Source organism: Aedes aegypti, chromosome 3 (genome assembly GCF_002204515.2).
Source record: "Aedes aegypti strain LVP_AGWG chromosome 3, AaegL5.0 Primary Assembly, whole genome shotgun sequence".
NCBI lineage: Eukaryota > Metazoa > Arthropoda > Insecta > Diptera > Culicidae > Aedes > Aedes aegypti.
Genome location: NC_035109.1, coordinates 292,093,845 through 292,106,388, shown reverse-complemented (window position 1 = coordinate 292,106,388; position 12,544 = coordinate 292,093,845). Strand labels below are relative to the sequence as shown.

The window sequence follows — 12,544 nt, the reverse complement described above, 5'->3', positions numbered from 1 at the left end:
TTTCTCCTGAAACCATAGATGGATTCCTCCAAGATCCTTGGAGTGGGTTCTCCATGAACCCTTGACTAATTTCTCTATCTACTTTGAAGGGTGATCTTCAGGAAACCTAGATGAGTTCTTCAGTAACTCTGGATGGATTTCTCCAGTAACCCAGAAGGGATCTATCCAATAACTTTGGACGGATGTCCCTAGATACATTGGAGGTATTTCTCTAGAAACTTTCGATGGGTGCCTCGAAAATCCTTGGAGTGACTCCTCCACGAAACCTAAGTTGGTATCTAGGAGCCTTCAAGGAGATTCTTTCTGTAATCCGGGATGGTATGGTCCAGGAAAGGTAGAGATAGAAAAGGTTACATGGGTTCAGATGGCTTCCTCCAAAATCCTTGGAGTGGCTTCTCCATGAGCCTTTGAGTGGTTACTCCAGCAGTTTTTTGTGGTTACAGGCATTTTTTTGTAACCTTAGAGGGGACTCTTCAGTAACCCTTAGATTGGCATTCTTCAGGAAGGCAAGATGGATTCTTCCAGAAGCTGGAGTAATCCTGGAATGATTTTTTCAAGAAATCTGGATGAATTTCTCCTGAAACCTTGGAAACATCCCTTCAGAAATCTCAGACAATGGAATGCTTCGGTAATCCTGAAGGAATTTCTAAAGAATCTCTTAAGGGATTTCTTTAAGGTGAAGATAAATCGAAGCCAAACCTCAAATTTTCAAGAGCACGGATCTGGAGAACCAAACATCCGTTTGAGTTGAAAACCTAATCGATTGGTTACTCGCTGATGGTGACCAATCGATTAACTTTTCAGCTCAAACGGGTGTTCGGTTCTCCAGATCCGTGCTCTTGAAAATTTGAGGTTTGGCTTCGATTCATCTTCACCTTAAGAGCTTCCAGGAGCTCTCCAGGAGCTACGATTGGATATTTACTGAAATTTTACGGCAATTTCTCCAGTAACCATTGATGGGTTCCTCCAAGATTCTTGGAGTGGCTTCTCCATGAATCCTTTGACTAGTTTTCTCATCTACTTTGAAGGGGATTCGCCAGGAATCCTAGAGAGGGAATCCTTCAGTAAGGCTAAATGAATTCTTCCAGAAGCTCAGGATGGATTGCTCCAGTAACTCAAGGAGGATCTATCAAACAATCTTAAACGGACTTCCTCAGAAACATTGGAGGTCTTTCTTTAGAAACTTTAGATGGATCCCTCTAATTTCATTGGAGTGACTAAGTACTCCATGAAACCTAAGTTGGTTTCTAGGAGTTTTAAAACAGATTCCTTCAGTAACCCTGGATGACCTCGTCTTAACGAATTTCAAAAGGGATTCCTTCAAGAAGTGTTTGTCTAGGTATTCTAAGAGACTTACCCTAGGAACCCAAAAAATACTCCAAAAACTATGGATAGATTGCTCAAGTAATCCTGGAAGGAGTTCTCCCTTTTTCAGAAGCCTGAGAGATATTGCTCCAGAAACTTCCTGGGATCCTTGAAGAGGCTTCTCCATGAAATGTCCCCTTGAGTGGTTTCTTCAGGAATTTCGACAGGAACTCTCCAGATGAGGGATCCTTGAGCAGCCCAGGATGGTTTTCTCCAGGAAGGCATGACGAATTTTCCCAACAATCTGAAAGGAATGTTTCCGCAATTTTTCAAAAATTTCTGCATGATCTCGATGGGATTTCTCTAGGAAACTCCTAAGAGGATCCCTCAAGATTGCTGAGGAAGTTCCTCTAGGTATCGGAGAGGAGTTGCTCCAGGAACCCTAGAGAAGATGCTGAAGAAACTCTGGATGGATTGTTGCATTAATTAATTAATTTCTCCAGAAACATTGGAGACATTTTCCAGATACAATTACAGTCAACTCTCCCTTACTCGATATTGAAGGGACCATCGAGTAAGGGAGGTATCGAGTTACAGAACACAAAACCAGTGCAACTGCGATCTAAGGGACCATCGAGTTAGCCATGAAAACCAACTTTTACTATGGTTCGCTAACTCGATATCAAGATACGGAATATCGAGTAAGGGAGAGTTAACTGTAATAAGTTTGTTCAAGATCATTGTAGTTGCTTCTTCATGAGCTGAAGAAGATTCTGCAGAAATCCTAGAGAGGGAATCCCTCAGTAATTCTGGATGGTTTCCACTTGAAAGTCTAAATTAAATCTTCCAAAAACTCTAGATGGATTGGAGCAATAGCCCCCGAGAGATCAATCCAACAAACTTGGATAGATTTCTCCAGAAATCCTTTCAGAAACTACAGATAGATTCCTCCAAGACCCTTGGCGACGCTCCTCCATGAAACATATGTGGGTTGTTCTATGAACCTTGAAGAAAATTCTCCAAGACCCTGGAAGAATCTTTCAGTGACCCTGAATGATTTTCTTCAGAAAGCGTCCTTCCAAAAACTCTGGATGGGCAGCACCTTAAGCAACATCAAAACATCCTTGGAGTGGTTCGTCCATGAACTCTAGAGTGGTTTCTTCAACAACCTTGAAATGAATTCTTCAGAAACCCTAGAGATGTTTTCTTCGGAAAATTAGGTGAATTCTTCAAAAAGTTCTGAATAGAATGCTCTAGTAACCCTGGAGGGATCTCTGTAGCAACGTTGGATGGATTTCTTCAGACAAATGAGAGATATTTCTCCAAAAACTCATAGATCATCCTGCATCTTCAAAGTGGTTGAACCTAAGAGTAATTCATCTTCTACGACATTCTCCAGGTGCCCTAAAGGGGATCTCTCGAGCACATCTGGATGAATTCTATTGCATAGATTCTCTCAAAAACGTGTAAGGATTGTTTCAGCAATTCTGGACAAAAATCTCCCTCTCTCTCTGCACTGGAAACTCACACTAGTTTGTTTATCCATGAATCCTGTACAGATGTTTCTGAGCCCTCCAACCCTTTGCGAATTCAACATACACCCATGGATATTCCTGAATGGATTCACCGTTGAGCTCTATTCAAAATCCTGAGAGGATCATCTCAAGAATGCTGGAGGAATGCTGGAGGAATGCTGGCCAAACGTGGATTTCTCCAAAAATCTTGTCTTGAAGTTTCTCCAGGAATCCTATTAGAGATCCTTCATGTACTCTTGATTAGCTGCTCCAGTAAACCTGAAAAAATTTCTCCATTAATCATTGATGTTTTTTGCAGAAATTATGGAGACATTTCTTCAGTAATTTTGAAGAGATTTTCACAGTAATCTTAGATGAGTTCTTCCAATATCCATGGAGTAGCTTCTACAGGAATCTTGAAGGAGATCCTCCAGGTGATCTTTTAGTAATCCTGGAAAAGGTTTCTCCAGGAACCCAAGAAAACTTTGCCTTATAATCTAGATGGAATGCTCCATTAACTTGAAAGAACTTATCAGAGGATCGTTGGAAGGAATGTCTTTAAGAAATTCTGTCAAGATCCCTCATCCATGAACCCTAGAGTGGTTTCTTTAGCAACTTTAAAGGGGACTCTTCAGGAACCCTAGTGGGGTTCCTTCAGTAACATTGGATGGTCCTCTCCAGAAAGGCTAGATGAATTCTTACACTAACTGGGAATGAATTGCTTCAATAACCCTGAAGAGATTCCTCCAGCAACTTTGGATGAATTTCCTCAGGATCATTGTACTTTTTTCTGCATAAACCGTAGATAGAATCCTCCTAGATCTTCAGAGTTGCTCCTCCATGAACCATAGACGGGATCCTTGGGTAATGCTACCATAAATATTCCGGCTGACTTCCCTGTATATTCTTTCGAAAAACTGTAAGGATTTACTCTTCTAGTCTGGACAAAAATCTACGAATAATTTCTTAGGAAATATCTCAAAACATTATTGGAGGAATTCCTAATGAAATCTTTGAAAGAATATCTTGAACAATTCCTGACGGTATGCTTAGTGAAATTCCTAGTTAAATCTAAAATAAATTCCGGAATACTATTTTGTTGAACATTCGAAGAGATCCCTGGAGACATCTCTGGTTAAATTTTCTATGTTGTTCTATGCGGGAGTCTTGAGGAATCAATAGAAGAATCACTGGATAAAATCCTATATGACTCAAGGCTTTCTTGAAAAATATCTAAAAAGATGTAATAATTCATCCTCTAAAGATGATATTCTGATGGAATCTCTGAGGTAATTTCTGTGGTTATTCTTGGAAAAATCTCGTTAAGGTTGTATTCGTGAGGTATATAAAACAAAACTCTTTAAAATATCGGCAGACATTCATACAAAACATTTTCCAAAAATGTATACTTCATCTGTAATGTATGTAACATCATTTTGCAGTAAAATGCATCAGTAATCGCATAACTATGACTACAATAAATTACTATAATGATGTTTTATGTAAGTTATATCAGAAATTTTTCGAATGAATCCCCAGGATATATTTCTTTTTCCTGAGGTTTTCCCAATATAGTTAAACAGGGTTTTTTGGAACATCCCTTTCCTCTTTATCTTAAATATGTTTTAAGCGAACCTACAATTCACCTCATAATTGTGATAAGAATCTTTCCAAAAACACCTCCAGGTATTGTTTTACAAGTTCTTCTCGGCTATAATTAAACTTTTTATGGGTATCACTTCTTCAGAAGCTACTTCGAACATCATGCATACTTCATTAAAAAACATCATGCAAGCTATACTGCCAAAATTGACTATTTGAACGAGATTCTTAGAGGACATTGGCTTCAGAGATAATATGGATGATTTTGAATGAGATTATTAGAGGACACGAACTTTCAAAGATAATCTTGATGGTTTTCTGAAGATGTTTCATGAGAAACTCAATGATAAGGAGAGGAAGTGTTCTGGAGAAAACTTTAGATTTATTCCTAGAAAATTTCCCGAACACAGGCACTACAAATGGCATTATGTTTGTATTTTTAGATAAAACTTTGGAGGAATATTAAAAAAAATCTTGATGAAATTTTCGAAATTCTGAAGATTTGTATAGAGAAGCTCAAGTAGTCATATGAGTGCCATTTTTGGACTAATGGTAGTTTTCTGTATTCGATCTGATGTGCTGCAGCAAAACCAAAGACAAATTAGCAAAACTGCTTTACTCCCGGTCAGGTGAACTTGGACTGACTTGAATTTCTTTATAAGCTTTCGATAGAAATATAGCAAATCTAAAATTCATTGAATTCTGATAAAGCATTGACTCTTATTGTGGCCAGATTTGATGATTCAAATCAAACCCCTCACGGATTTCATCAAGGAATTCTTTGGAAAATTACAAAGATGCTTCATGGATAGTTATAGGAAATTATTCAAAGGGTTTGTGCAGGAATTTATTCAAGGTGTTTAACTCAGTATGATTATTAATTGTGAATAATGATTATAATTAAAGTGAGATAACTAGAAAAAACTGTAGGAATTTCCTTCTGAGATCTTTGTGAAAAAAAAATTGGAGATATATTTTTTAACCACTGTTTTAAATTAATTTTCACCCTTCCTTGATTTTTTTTATTGAATCAAGATTTTAGTAAAATCAAAGAAGTGATAATTTTACCAGGGGAACGAGATACAGATAAATCACAGACAAACATACATAACACTCGATTTTTTTTCCATCGAACAGCAAAACAGCGCTCAATTGTAATATTTGGTAGTGTGCCTCATGCTTACTCGTGGCGCTGGTATCACTAAATCGAAAATCAGTATTTTTAATATTGAGCGTTAATGTTCGTGGTACTATGTTTAAATTGATAATTGTTCTAAAACTGCGAGTTCTGTAACAGTTTTGTTTTCCAGAATTTTCTCAGATTGTATGTACAAGGAATTTTTCCAGAAATTTTTTAAACATTCTTTCAGCTACTTTACATGGACATCTTAATAGATTTCAAGAATATCTTTAGGCGTTTCTTATAGAAATTTACCCGCGGATGTTCAACGAGAGACTCTGGTGATTTTTCCGGTAATTTTTCCAGGGATTCCTCAGCCACTAGTAATACACATTTTCCTTCAGTCTTTAAAGCTAAGTAGCCCATCATTCTTTCAGGCAGACAAGGTGACTTAGAAGCTCGCAATTTCGAAACAATTAAACTCTGTCCTCATGATTCATATTAAGTCAAGGAAAAATTTCCCTATTTGCGCCCACATGCAGAAACTGTGCTGATATTTTTTCAGCTATGTCAGTTTAAAACCAACTGATTTTCAATAATTCGAAATCGTCAGATAAATTCGCAACAATAAAATGAAATGATTGGAAGATTTTCTCCAGGATTATGTTCAAGAAAGATTTTTTTGAGTAATTCCTAAAAGAAGTCCTTAATCCAGAGATGAACTAGCCCAGGGCTAAAAATCTCGTTAATAAAGATAGAAAAAAAAGAAGTCCTTAATGAATTTCTGGAGAATTTCCTGAAAGTTTTGTTAGAGGCATGTTCCGAAAAATCTCTGGATGAGCTGTAAGGCAATCAGATTGACAGGGTGGCCACCGAACCGGGAAAAATGGGAAAAGCGGGAAAAAGACGGGAATTTGAATACATCGGGAAAAAGACGGGAAAAAACGGGAATTTGAGATGGTCACCGGGAAAATCATTTTGAACGAACATCTTCAAGCTATAAATCTACAAACCATCAAAAATAAGTTTTAGAAAGTTGATATGGTTGATCATATTGCCATCTGTTATCTTGGACAGATAGGTTTCAAACATGATTTTCTTGTAGAAATAGTCTAGTTTGCTACACTAAAGTTGGTTGGTAATGTTTCGAAATATTTTATGATTTTTTTCTCTTACTAACAGGGCCTAATTTTTACTTTAACTTATCTGACTCAGAGTTCTGAAACTTTTAATAGAAGGTTTAAGCACTCAAACATATTTGATTCATAGTTTTCTTTAGTTTTTTTTTTAGTATTTTAGTTTAGAACGGCTTTGTTCCATCCTCACCTTAAACATATTTACTTTAGTGAACTCTTCATATTTATATATATTATATATTTATATATATTTATATTTATAAAAGAAGAAACACTAAAAATTGAAATACTTTTAATAGGGTAATAGGATGCACAAAAGGGACAGATCTAGGTATTTAAATTAAAAATGGAATGGTATTTGTATGTGACGAGTTGGCTTGAGAACGGGACGACTGATTTGAACAATTCTTTCACTTTTGTTTTCCTCAAGGGTTCCGACGTGTTTGAGTGGAAGAACATTTTTCGAAATCCTCCAAGAAAGTTGAGAAAACAGGAAATGCGAATTTGACATAAAATTCGATAATTTTTCCCAAAGCCTCTACGGCCTACTGGGCAATACGACGTTTGCCGGGACACTAAATGTTTAAGTGAATCGAAAGTGCCAAGAATAGAAGCAATGGGGTGTAAGTGATACAATCCTACTTTTGAGAAAAACGATTTTTAAGTTTTTTCAACAATTTTTCATTCCATACTAATTGTACAAGAGCCAAAACAACACATGCCAATCTTCTACGAATATTATTTGTTTCTTATTGAACGGAAAAATCATCTAAAAATACCGTTTAAAAGCTTAAAGTACAATTTTTTGGTTTGTCCAACTAAAAAACCGATTATTGGGTTATTTTTGTGCGGTCGGGCCCATCAATAAAAAACCGGGAAAATTTTGAAAATTATACCGGGAAAACCGGGAAAAAAGCGGGAATTTCATAACGGATTTTTGGTGGCCACCCTGGATTGATCATAGGCCAAGTCATAACCTTATATTAAAAATATCGATGAATGGAAGAATGGCCAATTTTCCTCGAATATTTTTTGTAAACGTTGATCTAATTGACTATCTCATCATCACTCCGACGCTGTCCTATACTAACTGAATGAATATTTAAATTATCAATGTTTGCCGTCATAAATTATGTCCAGTCGCATTAAATATACGGATAAATTCGAAAGTTAAATGAAAGTCGTGATCTGATCATTTCTAGCATGAAATCAAAAGGAAGAAAAAGTCCTGTGAAGAAATGTGCAATAGAACCCAGTGAACAGAGAAAACAAAGAAGAAAATCAAGGGGAGAAATTCAACCACTTCAAAAGAAACGTGAAGAATGATATAAGAAAACAAAATTAGAAGTTTCGTTCCACTCCACAGTGAAGAAAAAAAAAATCGAACGGCACATCCCTTCCCATTCGAGTGAGTGTTCGTTTTCCCCTATTTGGGGAGAAATAAGAAATAAGCGGCCATGCTTCCACAATATGTGTTCCAGATGAAGATAACAAGTGTACGCCTCGGCAGAAGTCAGTGTCAAATGCGGGTGCGGTTTTTATAGCTAAAGTGATTCCTCGAAATGACGGGGGCACCGACACCTAATTGGAAGCATTATTATTAGAAGAAGAATGATTGAAGACGCAGTGTTTATGGAAGCAGAACGTCGTGAATGTTGGATTTGTACAGCCAGTGTCACATTCGTCAGCGTGGGAGTTCGAATCGATGCATCATTCTAAAGTAGACCTATCCGAAAACCTATAACGAAAACGCCCCGGCAGAATGTTTCGTATCCGTCCGATCATCGCGTTTCCACAGAATATATACAAAAAATTTCAGCTGTCTCATGGTATTCGGCGTGTGGAGGATTGTGTTCGCCCTTTGTCGTTGTGAGTCATTGTTCCACTGGCTGGTCGCAGATAATTTATTTAGATTCCCCTGATGTTCCATACGAAATCGCTGATTCGTCTTATCCGGATTAACCTTTGCGTACCCAAACTTCCGTTTTTTAAGGAATCCATGCCTCATAAATAACCGAAAAAATACCCAAAACCATAGCCGGTCCCATTGTCTAATTTAGTTATCACATGACGTCCGTAGTTTGAACCATTAAAACAAATTGTAATAGACTCGCATTCATATCAATTAGTTGGGTGAAAGTTCATTGAAAAGGAAGTTGGGTTCTTTTTTAACCGACTTTACCCAGTCGGTGACCTCCGAAAAGATGGATATTTACAATAATGATAGAAAATCTAGACAGACGATTCCTTTCAAACTAAAACGAAATGGCAGCAATTTTCACTTTTTTTCCATTGGCTGGGATGATACGGGTTAAATATTGAGTTGTGAAGAATCTTGAAGGAATCAAGTATAAATCCAAAACTTTTAGTTAAACCAGTTCCATTATATGGCCCTTGCACATCTGAATTGTATGCTATTCACTTTAGAAAAGGTGGTTATAAAATCAATTTGCAATAGCTGAATAAAGATTTGAAATTTCTCAAAAACAGAAATTGGGTACGCAAAGGTTAAATAAAACGTCTTCGTCTTCTCCCTGCATTTTCGCGCCACAGTCGTTCAGCAGTACTACGAGGCGGATGTCAACAAAGAGCACGTGATCCGGGGCAATTCGGCCATCCTCAAGTGTCTGATACCGTCGTTTGTGGCGGATTTCGTCGACGTCGTTTCCTGGACCGACGAGGAGAACACGTACGTGTATTCATCGGCAACGGCGGCGGAAGATAGCGGTACGATTCCCGGAGTTGTTTGGCGCATAGTTTTGCGTAGTCCATCTTGTCCTTCCTTGGGTACACTTCCTCATTTCCCCCGTCCATGTTTGATGATTTTCAGTTGATGACTCATGTTTCGCGGATGTCGGTTTCAGTCGTCGGGTCAAGTCGTTGATAATACTCAATCGTGGAATCACAGAAAACAGACTATTTTAAAACAGATTACTATGTAGGTATCTGTACCAATTTGTTTCGATCCAAACAATTCAAATGATTTAGAAGACAAACAGAAGACAACGCATAATCCAGGTAAAGAAGTAAGTTGTTTGAAAATTAGTATGACTTTTAGACAATAGGGTCCTAAAGCCCTACCCCAATTTTAGTGCCAAACGCTTTATTTTATGCCAAAAACACATGCTTACTCAATTTTTTAATGTTTTTCGTTTGCTTGAGTCCAAAAACTTTTTTTCATGTTTTTTTTTTAGATTTTGTCACACCCCTTGGCTTAAACTCAAATTTTTGGGTGTATTTTGTTTTCCGTGTCACTTCCGAAATGTCAGATAGGAACAACCCCAGTGAAAAAACTATAACCCCAGTGGTGTTTTTGTCGACTAAGCGAACGTCAAACATGATCTTAAGTGTCAAGGTTTATTTATGGACGCAATTTTTAAATTGAAGTTTAAATATGATATAGCCGTTATTTGAGCGGGAAAAATTGCTAAAGTAGTTGCAGTAACATGCTTTTTCGTGTTATTAAATAAAAACAAGATTTCATTAAACATTTTAGGACCCTATTTACTGAGAATTCAACATGATCGTAGCTTAGGTAAGTCAGATGTGAAAATATTGTATAATATTGGTCCCAAAATGCTGCCTTGAGGAACACCAGCTCTTACAGTCTTTCAGACCTGGAGTTCTGATAATTAACCTGAAGTGTACGATTTGACAGATAACTTTGAATTATTCCTACAATGTTTGTTGGAAAATTAAAGTTTTTTTTTTTTAAATTTTACAATCAAGCCTTCATGCTAAACACTGTCGAATGCACGTAAAAGTTGATGAGTGGTCGAATGTCCATGGCGGAATCCGAACTGTTCATTGGCAAAAATTGAATTTTCGTTGATGTCCCGACCAGAACCACATAACAGGATTATAACACATTCCTATCAGCAGCAGTTAAAAATAACAGAAGTTGATATAATTTTGTTAACAAGATGGCTTTGTTCTCAACTTGTTATATTATTAGTAACACGTCTAAAACAACATTTGTTATATTTTTGACATCGCATTTATAAGATTGTTGCAAATAGCATCCGATGTCATAAACAGTAACATAGTGTGACATATTTTTGTTATTTTGTAACAGCCTTGCAACACATTCTGTAATAATTTTGTTATTATTATAATAGGGTTTGTTATATTTCAGTTTAATTTTGTGCAAATTATGTTAGCATTTTTGTTATTTCAACTACTAACGGTACATGTTTTATAACAACTGGTGATATAAAAAAATCATATCAGGGGAACACATCCTGTAATAATCTTGTTTCTTCCGTCTGGTCGGGGTGGGCCATCATCCTGTTCAAAATCACCTTTTCAAAAAGTTTACTGATGGAGGAAGGCAAACTGATTGGACGATAGCTTGAAGCTTCTGCAGGATTTTTGTCCAGTTTTTAAATTAGTACAACCTTGACAGTTTTCCATTTGTCAGGAAAATATGCCAACTGAAAATCAACCAAGAATGATAAACAACTCCCTGAATGTTTCTTAATGAGGATGTAGAAAATTCCATCATCACCAGGGGCTTTCATATTTTTTATTTTTTTCAATAATAGTTATCACTTCTTCCAAATCAATCTCCCAGGAATTTTCGAAAACTTTCTGTTGATTGAAAATATTTTCGAAGTCCTGAGTAACTTGATGTTCAATTGGAATAGTCAGTCCTAAATTAAAATTGTGCGCGCTTTCAAACTGCATAGCAAGTTTTTGAGCTTGTTCGCAATTAGTTAATAATAATTTGTTTTCCTCTTTCAATGCCGGTATTGCCTTCTGAGGTTTTATCAAAATTTTAGATAATTTCCAAAAGGCCTTAAAACCAGGGTTCAATTGATAAATTTTATTTCCATCAAGGTTAGAGTCAATATATGTTTCATATATATTCCAGTTGGCTCTAAAATAGTTAAAAGTGGAGCTGATAGGATCACATCATCGGATATTTGAAATGTAACAGGGACATGGTCAGAATCGAAATCAGCATGAGTAACTAATTGGCTACAAAGATGACTAGAGTCGGTTAAGACCAAATCAATCGTAGATGGGTTTCGAGTAGAGGAAAAACATGTAGGGCTATCAGGGTATTGAATTGAGAAATATCCTGAAGAGCACTCATCAAAACAAAATTCTGCCGTTGGAAATTACTTTGAAAATTATTCCATGACCGATGTTTGGCATTAAAGTCACCAATGACAAAAAAATTGACTTATTGCGAGTCAATTTTCGCTAGTCAGTTTGGAGCAAATTTACTTGCTGTCCAGAGCATTAAAAATGCAAATAGGCAGCTATGAAAGTATATTTACCAAGCTGTGTTTCAACAGAAACACCTAAAGTATCAAAAGCTTTAGTTTCAAAGGAAAAAAATGATGTTTTATACGCCTATAAATGATGATTGCAACTCCCCTACATGCCCCATCAAGTCGATCATTACGATAAACAAAAAAGTTTGGATCTCTTTTGAGTTTAGATCCAGGTTTTAAATATGTTTCAGTAATAACCGATATATGCGCGTTATTTGCTGTAATAAAATGAAGCAGCTCGTCCTCTTTACCATTCAAAGAACAAGCATTCCAATTTAAAATATTTTTTATTGGATCCATTAGAAAAACTTAATCCAATAACAATTTGATTAGTAAATTTTACACCAGCTTGGACTGCTTCAGTCATAGTGGTGGCTTTGAACATTGCATCAATCATTAGATTGAATTGTGCAGTTAGAAAATTAAAATCAGAGGCAGACTTATCACTTGAAGTGGGTACATTATCTGATGTTTTCCGTAAGAATTTTCGGTAGACGAAGAGGCAGAGTAGAAGTTTCCTGTGGCGGCCGGTTTTTTTTCCATTTGATTTGAAACAATTAGTATGGGTACTCATAGTATGAACAG

At 36.6% G+C, this 12,544-nt stretch overlaps 1 protein-coding gene across 43 annotated transcripts in view; it reads left to right on the top strand.

Annotated features, from left to right (window-relative positions):
* The window catches only part of LOC5573626 (Down syndrome cell adhesion molecule-like protein Dscam2), a 302,956-nt gene that overhangs the window by 22,040 nt on the left and 268,372 nt on the right, over positions 1–12,544 (top strand). The window contains exon 4 of one of the 43 annotated variants that reach the window (XM_021849878.1): positions 9,231–9,404. The exons of the other annotated variants lie outside the window; for them this stretch is intronic. Coding sequence (XP_021705570.1) covers positions 9,231–9,404 — 174 coding nt within the window. The remainder of the gene's footprint in view (positions 1–9,230; positions 9,405–12,544) is intronic. 43 annotated transcript variants of the gene reach the window in all.